Source organism: Orycteropus afer, unplaced genomic scaffold (genome assembly GCF_000298275.1).
Source record: "Orycteropus afer afer isolate SDZICR_OR568_19922 unplaced genomic scaffold, OryAfe1.0 scaffold00184, whole genome shotgun sequence".
NCBI lineage: Eukaryota > Metazoa > Chordata > Mammalia > Tubulidentata > Orycteropodidae > Orycteropus > Orycteropus afer.
Window position 1 is genome coordinate 5,104,048 of NW_006921771.1, and position 13,254 is coordinate 5,117,301.

Below are 13,254 nucleotides of genomic sequence, written 5' to 3' on the forward strand. Positions count from 1 at the left end.
AAAAAAAAAAAAAAATACCTAAATTCACACCTTCTCTGAAATGAAATAGTCCGAAGGTTGCTACTTGGCTATTGCTACTGCTGAAGATATACCTCCTAGTCTTCACAATTTAGATGGAAAAAAACTGTTTTCAATAACCGAGATTTAAACTCAGAATACATTTCCCTCATTAAAATGAGTCATAAATGGTAGCTGGCTATACGTGCATGCAATATTTTGCATTTAACACTGTTATATAAATATCCTGGTAAAACAGAATGTCTGTATTTGGAATAAAAAAACGTATTCAGGGTTTTAAAAACTTACACAGGCATACACTAATAAAAGGCTTATATTCAGTCAATTATTTATTGAACTTCTGCTTCAAGCACTAAAACAGATACTAAGAATTTAACAATCAATCTCTATTTTCATGGAGTTTACAGTCCTTATACTTAACATCTTTTAATAATCATTCAGTAATCGATTAGTAAATACATTTCAATGCCAGGGTATTTTGTTACTCTATCTGGGTAAAATAAATATAAATGTGACAAGGTTCCTATCCTCAAGAAGCTCATAATCCAGCAGTGGAATGATGGTAAAGTACGATGCACAATCAGTATTTCTGACTGGCTTTTTTCTTTATTAGAAATAGAAAAAATAATGTGGATCATATTTTCAAAGTACAACTGAAGCAGCAGATATTATAGAAATCTGGTATATTCCAAGGACTTAATTTTTATCTTTTTTTGCCAACTTATCCCCCTGCTTCTTTCCAATACAAGTTTACTGGGGACAAAACTAAACATATTATATAGCCTCTTTTTTTTTATCAAGTTTGTTAAAAAAGATTGTAAAAGGGCTTAAAACAATTTAACCTGCATATACAGCATTCTAATCTCATCTTACCTGTGTTGTGATACGTATCTACCCATCCCCCATCACCATCATCTTCTTCAATGATAGCTTCCAATTCATCTGAATATTCCATCTGCTTGCACCGCTTGTAACATGGCACTATAAAAAAGTGGCAAGTGCGGTTACTAGCACGTAATCTGCTACCCACAGGTGCATTAGATAAAAGAGAACGTTTGTTCTTCATAGTTACATTCTATAAAGATATAGTATTTGTATCATCAATATATTCTGTATTAGTGTATTTTACTTGTGGGAGCTCTGGTGGCGTAGTTCCTAAGGCATTTGACTGCTAACTGGAAAGCTGCAGGTTCAAACCCACCAGCCACTCCTTGACAAGAAGATTAAGCAATCTACCTCTGTAGAGATACTACCTCGGAAACCCAGGTAGAATCGACTCGACGGCAGTGAGTTTGGTTTGGTTTGGTTTATATTTTACTTAGAATGACAGTGATTAATTTAAGAGTTATATTCAGCCCATACACATTTAATTACTCAGACACATTAATCTTTCTCTAAATAGCTTTGTCAGAACATAAGAGAAAGTATTCTACTGAGAGGGCTCCATCTATTCCTTTACCCACATGGTCTGTGAAGAAGAGCAGGCTGAAGCCAGAGGTGACATTGCTCAGCTTCAGGCTTATGATTAATAACACTTTATTTTAATGGTTTTACTCCCAGAACATGGTGGCACCACCTGCCATACTCAAGGGTGGTAGAGGTGACCTCCAATTTGCAAGGCTTAAGAATTTTCTATATGAACTTCACAACTCATATTTAAGTTCCAGTTATTCACAAATTGATAAACATCTTAACATCTACTAAACTGCTGAATGGTATTCCTCATGTAATACTGATACCAAGTTTTTCATATAGCAGATGCATAAATTAACAGGTATTATTATGATATATAAGCCTAAAATCAAGAAATTAGAGGGTAAAAGCACCATGATATAGGGTCAACAAATCTTATAGAATTTTTTTTTTTTTTTTTAACAAAGTAAGGTATAACAATTATCAATCCTAAGAAAAAAATATGCTATGTTGTTGTTGTTGTTGTTGTTATGTGCCGTCGAGTCGGCCCCGACTCATAGCGACCCTTCCTTGGGTTTCCAAGGCAGTATCACTACGGAAGTAGGATTGCCCAACCTTCCTTCCGAGGAGTGGCTGGTGGGTTTGAACCGCCAGCCTTCTGGTTAGCAGTCAAGTGCTTTAGCCACTATGCTACCAGAGCTCCATAGGAAAAGAAAAATTTACATTGAATTTGAACAGAAATCAATATATCTTGGTGATTAAATAGGGATTATAGAAACATTTTGATCTTGCTTTCAAATTAAGTTCATAAAAAAAGTACTGCCTTGCATCAGCGACAGATACTTACTAGTCATTCTGTGACTGTATGAGAAAGTAAAGGACCTATAAGTTCAATTAATAACATTTTCATTAAAACAAAAACTCCGGATGCCCATCAGTGAAAAATTAGTCTCTATGAAGAAATATGAAGTTGTTCCAAAAAGTCTCAGTTATGTGAATATGATGGTGTGTAAAAAATATTTGGGTTAGCTAATAACTCTCCTCTCCATTTCTCTGCCTAATATGGAGGCATGAAAACCTTCAAACAGATGAAAAAATTTGCAGAACAGTATGATTGGGACTTAATTATGACATTATTGACACACTTTTATTCTTGAAGACTGCAATTAAAGAATTAAATGATAGTTCATTTTAAATTTTTCCTGATTACTTAAAAGTTCTTTTATTTTTAATCTTTGTTGAACTTTTTATAATACTTTATTAATTTTATCTGCCAATAATTTGTATTAAAACTATAAAATATAATTCTTATATTTTATATATTCATTGTAGTGCTTATGCTTTGAGTATGGTTATATGTATTCAAGGTATATTGAGTGCTTGTTGTTTGTTATGTGCCGTCGAGTCAGACCTGACTCATAGCGACCCCTCCTCGGGTTTCCGAGGCAGTATCACTACGGAAGTAGATTGCCCCATCTTCCTTCCGAGGAGTGGCTGGTGGGTTTGAACCACCAGCCTGCTGGTTAGCAGTCAAGTGCCTTAGCCACTACGCTACCACAGCTCCCTTATTGAGTGCTTAGTGTAAGTGAATTTAAATAATTTAATTAATACTGAGCACTTTTTAATAAAATAGAGGCATCAAGTGCCAAAAAAAAAAAAATAATAATAATAATACTGCCTGTTTCAAACACATTCTTTGTGCCTATAAGCAAACTTTCCATGATACAATGATAATAAAATCTCTAGGCTGGAGAATTTAGATACCAAACAAAAAATCCCACCAAACCTACTACCATCAAGTTGATAAGTTCTGACTTATCGTGACCCCCTTTGGGTTTCCAAGGCAGTAAATCTTTACGAAAGTAGATTGCCCCATCTTCCTTCCATAGAGCGGCTAGTGGGTTTGAACTGCCAACCTTCTGGTTACCAGTCAAACGCCTTAGGCACTGCGTGACCACAGCTCCTTTTAGATACCAAAAGTAGCATAAATTTTATTTTCCATGAAAAATTTAAATGTAAAGAAAATTAAAAATTATGACATTAACCTCAAAAAAAGTCCAATCAGATAAAGCCCAACTCTGTGCTTTCAGTTTTTATTCTTACAATTAAATTAAACAATTCGATCTTTTGGCAGAAAAAAAGGAGATAGTCAATTAAGTAAACGGATTTAAAAAATGTTCCAGCAATAGAAAATGTAGGGCTTCATTAAATTTCCAAATATTCATCTTAGAGAATCTGTAAGCACAGCTCTAAGTACACTTAAGCACAAATTAAGACTAGTAAGTATTATGGTATTTGTTACTCCGCCCCCCTGCAAATATAACTCTGTGGAAAATTTTCTAATATATACCACATAATTCTTACCGTTTTTGGTTACCAAAAATTGTTTGCCTGTTGGTAAGTATGCCTTCACTTTCAATTCTTCCCCTGTAGCCCTTTGAAAACAATGCAAAGCACCAAAAACTAAGTAAGTATACATAGTTAGAAGGCAAATAAGCAACAAAAAATATCCCATATAAATCTTAAAATCCAGGACAGCATTCTTCAAAAAACAAAGCTCAGAAGGCAGGAAGGGGCAGGAAAGAAATAGGAAACACGGAGAGAAAGTGGGAAGAGTGCTCTTACATGGAAGGGATTACACTATTTCACGAAACAAAATGTCTATAAATTGTTAAATGGAAAACTAATTTGCTCTGTAAACTTTCACCCAAATCATATAAAAATGTTCAAAAACAATAACAACGGAAAATTACACAATCCATAACCCCTATAAAAACTGTTTTAGTACTGCTATTGTTGTGATGTGCCATCCAGTCAGATCCGACTCATAGCGACTCCTCCTTGGATTTCCGAGGTGCTGTCACTACGGAAGTAGACTGCCCAACCTTCCTTCCTAGGAGTGGCTGGTGGGTTTGAACCTTGAGGTTTCTGGTTAGCAGTCAAGTGCCTTAGGCACTATGCTACCAGAGCTCCTTGTTTTAGTACTAGATGCCATTAACTGAGTGACTACAAGGTCTATATGGGCTCCAAACTTGCATATTAAAAAGAAATATATTGAGAGATGCAGATAGACTTAGAGAATTTGTATTAAATATTAAATAAGGTAGAACGATATAAACAACGATAATGGTTGTTTTTAAATAAAGAAAATACTATTCCCTAAGTGAACTGTAGCCCACTGTGTAAATCTTATCATATTTTTAATCCTAAAATAATGCTATCTTGAGATCAAGAAGAGGAAGGAAAAAACCTTCATGACATTATATAACCAAGTCGGTTGTTGGCAAGATTCTATTCCTACTGCTGTATTAAAGTCAGAACTAAGGGATAAGAGATGTTTTGAATCATAAAATGATAATGTTGAGAATAATAATGATTAAAAATGAACTTTTATTGAATACTTACAAATTACAAGATTTGACCTTTAATATGCATTATATTCATCTAATCCTCATGATCGTAAAGTAAGTAATATTAATATCACCATTTTATACTAAGTGAACTAAAGCTGTTGATTTAACAGATTCTTACCTGTGTCTCATTGACTATGCAAAGGCATTTGACTATGTGGACAATAACAAATTATGAATAACTGCAAAAGTGCAAATTACAGAACACTTCATTGTGCTCATGTGGATCCTGTACACAGACCAAGAGGCAGTTGTTTGAACAGAACAAGGGGATATTGCATGATTTAAAATCAGGAAAGTTGAGTATTAATTTGAGTGAAAGGAAAGGCAATGTACAATCAGGGAGAGGTCAGCACAAAATGATTAAGGCAAAGGAAGACACTAGGAGGAGCACACATGTTAAAGGCAATAAAGGTAAATACTATTATATACACAACCCAGCAATAACAGTGGTAATAATCTATGTATGTATACACAGATAGACACACAAGCTGAACAGAGTGAGGTGAATGGGGCTACACCCATGAATATATATAGGTTTGACAGAGGATATTTCTATATACGTATTCATATGTACTGCAAATATATCCATGAATATATGGACGGCAAAGTTACGAAAACTTTGTGGCCATAACCAAATACCTTGAGGGAATGAGTCATGGGCCCTGAGGTCTCAAGACCATAGTTCTGGGGACACTAAAGTCAATTGTCATAAGAAAGACCACAAAGACAATGTTCTACAGCCTACATTTTTTTGTGACTGGGATCTTAAAAGCTTATGAACAGCCATCAAAGGGGCAACTATTGCCCTTATCTCATCCAGCGCAAAGAAGAGCGAAGAAAATCAAACACACAAAGAAACAATTAGTCCAAAAGACTAATGAACCGTATGAACCATGGCTCACCTGGCCCTGAAACAAGAATTAGACTGTGCCCAGTTGACCTCTGAAAAGGATCACAACAAAAGGTCCCCTTTACAGTACATGAAAAATGTGGAACAAAACTCAGAACCACAAAAAAGACCAGGCTTACTAGTCTGATAGAGAATGGTAGAAACCCTAAGCCTATGGTCCTTAGATACTATTCAAGTCTGGAAACGAACTCACCTCCATGGCTCAACCTTCAGTCAAATGACAGGCCTATAAGGTGAACAATAATACCAGGGAGTGTATGCACTTGTTAGACGCTCCAACCATATATGAGATCAAAAGGGCAGCACTTGCCCAGAGATAAAGTTGGGAAGGAAGAAAAGAATAGGAAAAAGGGACAAAATAAATAGTAAAATAGGGAGGAAGTGAGAAAAATTGCTGTTACATTGTGGGGATTGCAATCAATGTCACCAAACAAAATTGTGTATGAATTGTTGAATGGAAAACCAATTTACCCAAATAACAACTTAAAATCAAAGAACAGGGTATAAATTTCAGTATTAAAACAAACAAACAAACAGGCTTACGATAACTACGTAATCATCCCCATATTTATCATTTCATAAATTATTTTCCACTTCTATAGTTCCTAGAAAAAAATTTCAAAAATGTTTCTGTATGCTTTCTTAAGGCCAAAGGGAGAGAAAGGTGGAGAATCTACAGGTAATTTTTTTTGCAACTCCTGAAAAGAATCCCAAATATAAAAAAATAAAATTAAGAAAGGTGAGCATCAGGTTTGTACCCTTTCACCATTCTTGTTGGATCTGTACACTGAACAAATAATCCCAGAAGCTGGACTACATGAAGAAGAATGCAACATCAGGACACAACCTTACTTACTGCAAGTGAAGAGGAGTTGAAGCACTTTTCTGCTGAAGATCAAAGAATAATATAGCCTTCAGTATGGATTACATCTCAACATAAAGAAAACAAAAATTCTTACAACTGAGAAGCAACATTATGATAAACAGAGAAAATACTGAAGTTGTCAAGGATTTCATCTTGCTTGGTTCCACAATCAATGCCCATGGAAGCAGCAGTTAAGAAATCAAACAGCATATTGCACCAGGCAAATGTGCTGCAGAAGACCTCTTTAAAGTGTTAAAAAAACAAAGATGTCACTTTGAAGACTAAGGTGTGCCTGATCAAACTCAAGGTATCTTCAATAGCCTCACACACATGTGAAAGTCAGAATAATGAATAAGGCAGGGTGTGGTAGTTCAGCTTATATATCAAGTTGGCTTGGCCTGCTTTGAGTGGTGGTGCAGCTGGATGTAGTTATTCCCCATGATGAGACTGGTAATCAATTCCATGGTAGAATCTACTGTGAGCAGCTGAGTCCTGCCTTAGGGATGTGGTTGGTTTCCAGGATGTGAGGGGAAGCTTAAGAAAGGTCTCTGAGCTTCTTGGAACATCTAGATCCTGCATTTGGCCTAGTCATCAGTGGTCTGTCATGTTGTCTGCTGATCTTAGGGCTGTTTAACCAGTGGATTGTTGTGTTGCTTGATAATCTTGGGATTGTGCCACTTTACTTGTCAACTTTGGGTTTGTCAGCCTCAAGAGCCATCAGCTGCCTGAGTTAAGAGAAGCCTCCAGCTTCAGTGGGCTGGGAGCAAGAGGCAGAATTGAAGCCCAAGGTCAAGGAGGCCTTCACCCAGACCCTAGAGCTAGCTCTCTGAATTTTGACTTCTAGCCTCCTGAACTGTTAGAGAATAAATCCCTGTTTGTTAAAGCTATACACTGGTGGTATGTCTGTTATAGCAGCACTAGAGAACCAAAACAAAGGCCAAAGAACTGATGCCTCTGAATTAGTGTTGGCAAAGAATATTACCATGGAATGCCAGAAAACAAACAAATCTGTCTTGGAAGAAGTATAGCTAGTATACTCCTTAAAAGCAAGGATGGTGAGACTTCATCTCAAGTACTGTAGATACGTTATTAGGATGGACCAGTTCCTGGAAGGACATCATGCTTGGTGAAGTAGATGGTCAGTGAAAAAAAGAAACATCTTCAACAAAATGGGTGACATGGTAGTTGCAACAGTGGGCTCAAGCATGGTAATGATCGTGAGGATGGTCTAAGACTGGGCAATGTTTCATTCTGTTATACACAGGGTCACTGTGAGTCGGAAGCAACTTGATTGCACCTAACACAAAAAAATAAAAGCTTAAGCAGGTCAAATTGCCCACTGTCACCAAACCAGAAGGTGGAACAGGATCATGCCAAAAGACTCCAAGGTTCCTGCTTTGGAGCACTACTCCCCTCTGTAGGTCAGAGCCCATTATAACCCTTCCAATTTTTATAGGATACACTAAAATCCCTCAGGAAGAATTCATTCAAAGATTTTTCTGTGGGTTATTTATTGGAACCTGCTAGAGCTAGGATGGCATCTGGTGGCAGTCAGAAATATATAAGCATAAATCTGGAACTCCGGTGCCCTTTTAAACTTCAGACCATAAGTTTTTAAGCACAAGATAAAACCAGGAAGTACTCCAATATCATTTGGCAGCCCTCTTGCCTTCTCAAGACCATTCCCAAGTATCAGATTCAACAAGATCATGGCAAATGCCACAAGTACTGAGAGAAGAACACTCCATGGGATTCTCGGAGTTTGTACATAGGAAGGTATAGCATTGCAATAACCTATTTCTAGAACTAATTTAAAATATATTATTCCTTTAGACCTAGAAACCCCAGAAGTATAGACATTGGAGTAGGATATAATTGAGTCTTCAATTACAGTATTATTTCAACCCTCACAATTGATAAAGAGGAACCATAAACCACCAATATCTGCTAAAAGAAAAAGATCCTCCCCATAAATACAAACCCCTATAATAATGCCATAAATCAATACCTAAACTAATTAAGGGCTATAGCAAAAAAACATGAATAAAGAAACAAATCTATCATGTTGAAGAAAATCGTAAATTAGTTCTTTTTACAAAATGAATATGCTAAGTTTTATAACCTGTTGAAATATATCTAAATTACAGATCAAAACTTAGTAAACACATTATTAACATAGTTAAGAAAGAGGATGAAAAAAGTCAACCAACCTCACTAAACCAGAGAGCTTCTATGGCATGAATTCAATTTTAAATATGGAACAGAAATGCAATATGGGGGCAATAAAAGGATGTGAAAATAAATGAACCTAACTTTTGGCTGTTATTGAATCCATAAAAACCAATACCCTAGAAAATGCAAAGCAATTGATATAAAGCAGTGAGAACGGTCTTGGGTATATGTTAAATATAAAAACTAAGGAAAATAAAATAGACTATAAGGGGAAAAGAACACCAATTCTGGTTTAAAATATTTTAATTACTTATTGTTGTTGTTATGTGCCGTCGAGTCGGACCCGTCCTTGGGTTTCCGAGGCAGTATCACCACAGAAGTAGATAGCCCAACCTTCCTTCTGAGGAGTGGCTGGTGGGTTTGAACCACCAGCCTCTGGTTAGCAGTCAAGTGCCTTAGGCACTAGGTTACCAGAGCTCCTTTAATTACTTAAGTGCTCTAAGAGATAGCTATCTAAAAACATTATCAATTAGAACCTCAATTCTAGGATCTCTGCCCCTAAAAAGTTCACGACAGGGAGGGGAGTATGTAACAAAGACTGAAGCACCTGTATCCAAATAAAGTGATTACGCCAACAATTCTAACCTAATTAAGAGTGCTGTCAGTATTGGGATCTCTTTTCAGTAATTGTCAGGCAATTTTATCCTAAGTATCTGAAAGCAATGAAACCATATTTCTTTTAAAACACTGTTATTATTCAAAATATTTTAAAATACGTGTTGTAAGAACTGCTAACTTATTTCAATTACTTCTGTAATAACAACAAAAAAAGTTAATGAAGAAAATAAAAACTTCAAGTTTTTTATAAGCAGGTTTACAGTTAAGACTTTAATAATCGTGACCCTTTTAATTTTGGAGCTAATTCCTAATTAAAGACATTGCTTTTGATTTGCAATTGAAAATGTTCATGTCTTATGTTTTAAAGAATGTAAGCCTCTGGGAATCTCTCTCCAATTATTAGTGACAGTTTATGCAGGGTCTAGCAGTTTAAAAATATTCAATAAATATTGCCAATTTGAAAAAAACGAGCTGATCAAATTTATTAATCTTCCGAACATTATTTTTTAAAGAACCACCAAAGATCAGGCCTAGACACTGGAAAGAAAAGAAATACCAATAAAGGAAGTTAAGGGATTTATCTCAAAAACATCCATCTTTTTTGCTAACAGACCAAAACAAAATAATATCCACTTTTTCCACCCTTATTTTACTTTAGGATCACGAGGGCACTATTTAATATAAAAATCTAACAAAAGAGGGTGAAACTGATCATTTTAACGTTCATTCACCAATCCTAACTGCCATAATTTTGAACAAATAGCTTTTTACCTAATTTTTTATTCTTCACTGAAACTTACTTACCATTGCCATGTTGGACAGTGGTGGACTAAGTGATCTCCAGCTGCCACAAACTACTCAGGATTTAGAAACAATATGAAGAGAGAAAAAGAAAAATTAAGTATCATTGAATGTAGAGTGATAAAATACCTAAGTGATCACCCTGCATAATTTTGGTATCAGACATAAAATTAAAATGCAAATAGCACTAGACCTTCTCTACTTGTCTGAAAACTTATTTTTGATTACTATTAAGACTACAACTTTTTAACATCCATAAAAATTCAAATAAACTTGGGAAGGAAAAAACACTGACTGCTATTATTTAAAACTCCAATTCTCATCATTCAGTTAAATAATGCTAAAGCACACAGTATCATTAAATGAATAAAGGAAAGGCAACAGGATTTAAAATGTCAATAACCATTTCAAGGATAAGTAAAAAATAAAAACAGTTTTTGCTACTGGTTGAAAACTGAATAAAAACCTCGGAAGAAAGTTGCTAAATATATACCAGCCTATGCTGTAAAACTAGTTTATTACATCACAGAGCACGCTGCTTCTTCCTCCTTTTTTCCCCCCTTAATTTATATAATGGCCAATTCTTAAAGTTTTTTTTCACACTCTTAAATGAATCATTGAAAACAGAAAGTGCCAAAGAATGAGAAAAAGATAGAAGCATTTGGAATGACTTTGAAAATCCTTAGTTAATTAAGAAACTGAATCCACTAACAAACCTTTCACTTTCTCAGCAGGCTGATTACTACACACTTGTTTTTCTCCAGCAAGGGGGGAAAAAAAAAAAAAAAGACTCAGGGAGGAATAGTTTCACCTTTTGAGAATTTCCAGTTTAGACGGGAGCTAACCTTACTGGAGGACAGAAATCCTACTTATTCTTGAGAGCTAAAAACAAAAGTCTGTTAAGCATAATTTGCAATGTCCCAACTTAAGTAATGTGCACACATACTTTCCCAATTACTTCCATTTCATAACAGCTCTAATTTAAACCCTCATTTTGTTTGCTCATGGTCTTTTTCCATAGCAAAAAAGTTGCAATTTTTAAACCTTCTAATGCCTGAGAAAAGTGTGTGTGTGTGTGTGTGTGTGTATATATATATATATATATATATATAAAATACTTTAATTTCAGAAAGTAAAATTCTCCTAAGAACTAACAGTATCACAATGTAATTAGTATTCCCAACAGCAAGTTTATAAATGCTTGTTCTTTTAATAAATCTTTTTATTATTTAAAATGGTGAGGTCTTTACCAAAGTACAACACAAAAACATTCTTCTCAAGTTTTAGTGTTTTGGGACTACTGTAATCAGATGCTACATTCACAGGGTTACCAGGAACTAATTTATCACCATCAAAAGAGTATTAATCTAACAAAATCGAAGCACAGCAACAAATTAAAAATGAAAAACTCTTTGAAGTTAATGATACTGCCTTGAAGTCAGAAGATTCTAATAATTTTTCCCATGGTCCTTATTGTAGCATCTATAAAAAAAATAAATAAATAACAAAAACACTAGAAGGTAAGGACAAACTGTAAGAAATGGAAATGCAGTGGTAATTACTACATGTGTACATCTGTTCTCATTAATAATGACCATTACTACTTGCTTCATATGTTCAAATGAACTATAAGACAGACATAAAATCAAATTTTTACATCAATATTGCTTACAATAGCTTTTTCTTAGTAATTAAACATCGTCTCACGCAATTTATGATCAATATACAATACTGAATACTTTCAACACGATAAAATTGATGGTAACCCTTTGGTGAGCAATTTAATTTCTCAAGCTATCTTCTATTTATTGTACACTACTTAATCAAGTCATACACACATGCAACATTATTTTTAGCTAGACAATACAATATTAATGTTTGCCCTCTTTTTAAACACAAGGCTTCCATACAGCTGAAAACTCAGACAGCTGGAAGCTAACAGTCATAAGTTCAGAAACAGAAAAGGCGCTAAGAAATAAATCAACTCAATATCATATTTACACAAAGCAAACGGTACTTCCCATTTTCCTCCTCCAAGATGGGAACCAAGAACATAATTCTGGATTGAGATACAGCCCCATTATAGGATTTGAGGAAGATCATCTAAGCTAACTCAAATCCTATAATGGGGCTCTACCTCAATGCAAAATTACGTACTTTGTTCCCAATCAGGCTGGTTTTGTCTTGGATTTTTTAAAAAAAGGGAAATTTCATAAACCAATTCGGTTTAACAGTTATTCTAAGTTAGAAGATAAATGTCAAAATTATAGGTTTAAGCTAAAACAGTTAACTTAATCCTATCTGATGACCACACTTGCATCTCTAATTCTAACTACTTATTTACCAAATAGTCATTTCCATAAAGAGGAGATAAAGCCAAAGCATACAAAAAGAACAAAACACTTTCATCTCTGCTTTTGATTTTAGATTAGTTTCAAGAGTCATCTAAATCACAGCTTTGTGTGGCATGAATTTTAATGGCATCTTTGAGATCAAATCTTAGTTTTATTTGGCACTCAACGTATTACATTCATGAAGCCTAAAGTAGTGTTATGGATTGTATTGTGTCTCTCCAAAATATGTGTTGGACTCCTTTTCCCTACACTTGTTAAGGATTTCATTTTACTTGGATCCATAATAAACACCCAGGGAGAAGAAAAATGACCGTGTTGATTGGGCAAATCTATTGCAAAAGACCTCTTTAAAGTGTTAAAAAACAAAGACGTCACTTTGAAGACTAAGGTGCCACTGACCCAAGTCATGGTATTTGCAATTGCTGCATACGCATGTGAAAGCTGGATAACAAATAAGGAAGACCAAAGATGTATTGATGCCTTTGAATTATGGCATTGGTAAAGAATAAACCAAGGACTACCTAAGGACAAACAAACCTATCTTGGAAGAACTACAGCCAGAAAGTTTCTTAGAAGCAAAGATGGTAAAACTTCAACTCATGTATTCTGGACATGTAATCAGGAAAGATCTGTCTCTGGAGAAAGATATTATGCTTGGTAAAGTAGCAGGTCAGCAAAAAAGAGGAAGAC

General features: G+C 35.0%; 1 protein-coding gene across 1 annotated transcript in view; it reads right to left on the minus strand.

The window, feature by feature from the left end:
- Positions 1 to 13,254, minus strand: part of ATG3 (autophagy related 3) — a 40,718-nt gene that overhangs the window by 22,010 nt on the left and 5,454 nt on the right. The window contains exons 3-5 of the mRNA XM_007947430.2: positions 10,214 to 10,263; positions 3,796 to 3,866; positions 892 to 999 (exon numbers count right to left, since the gene is read on the minus strand). Coding sequence (XP_007945621.1) covers positions 892 to 999; positions 3,796 to 3,866; positions 10,214 to 10,263 — 229 coding nt within the window. The remainder of the gene's footprint in view (positions 1 to 891; positions 1,000 to 3,795; positions 3,867 to 10,213; positions 10,264 to 13,254) is intronic.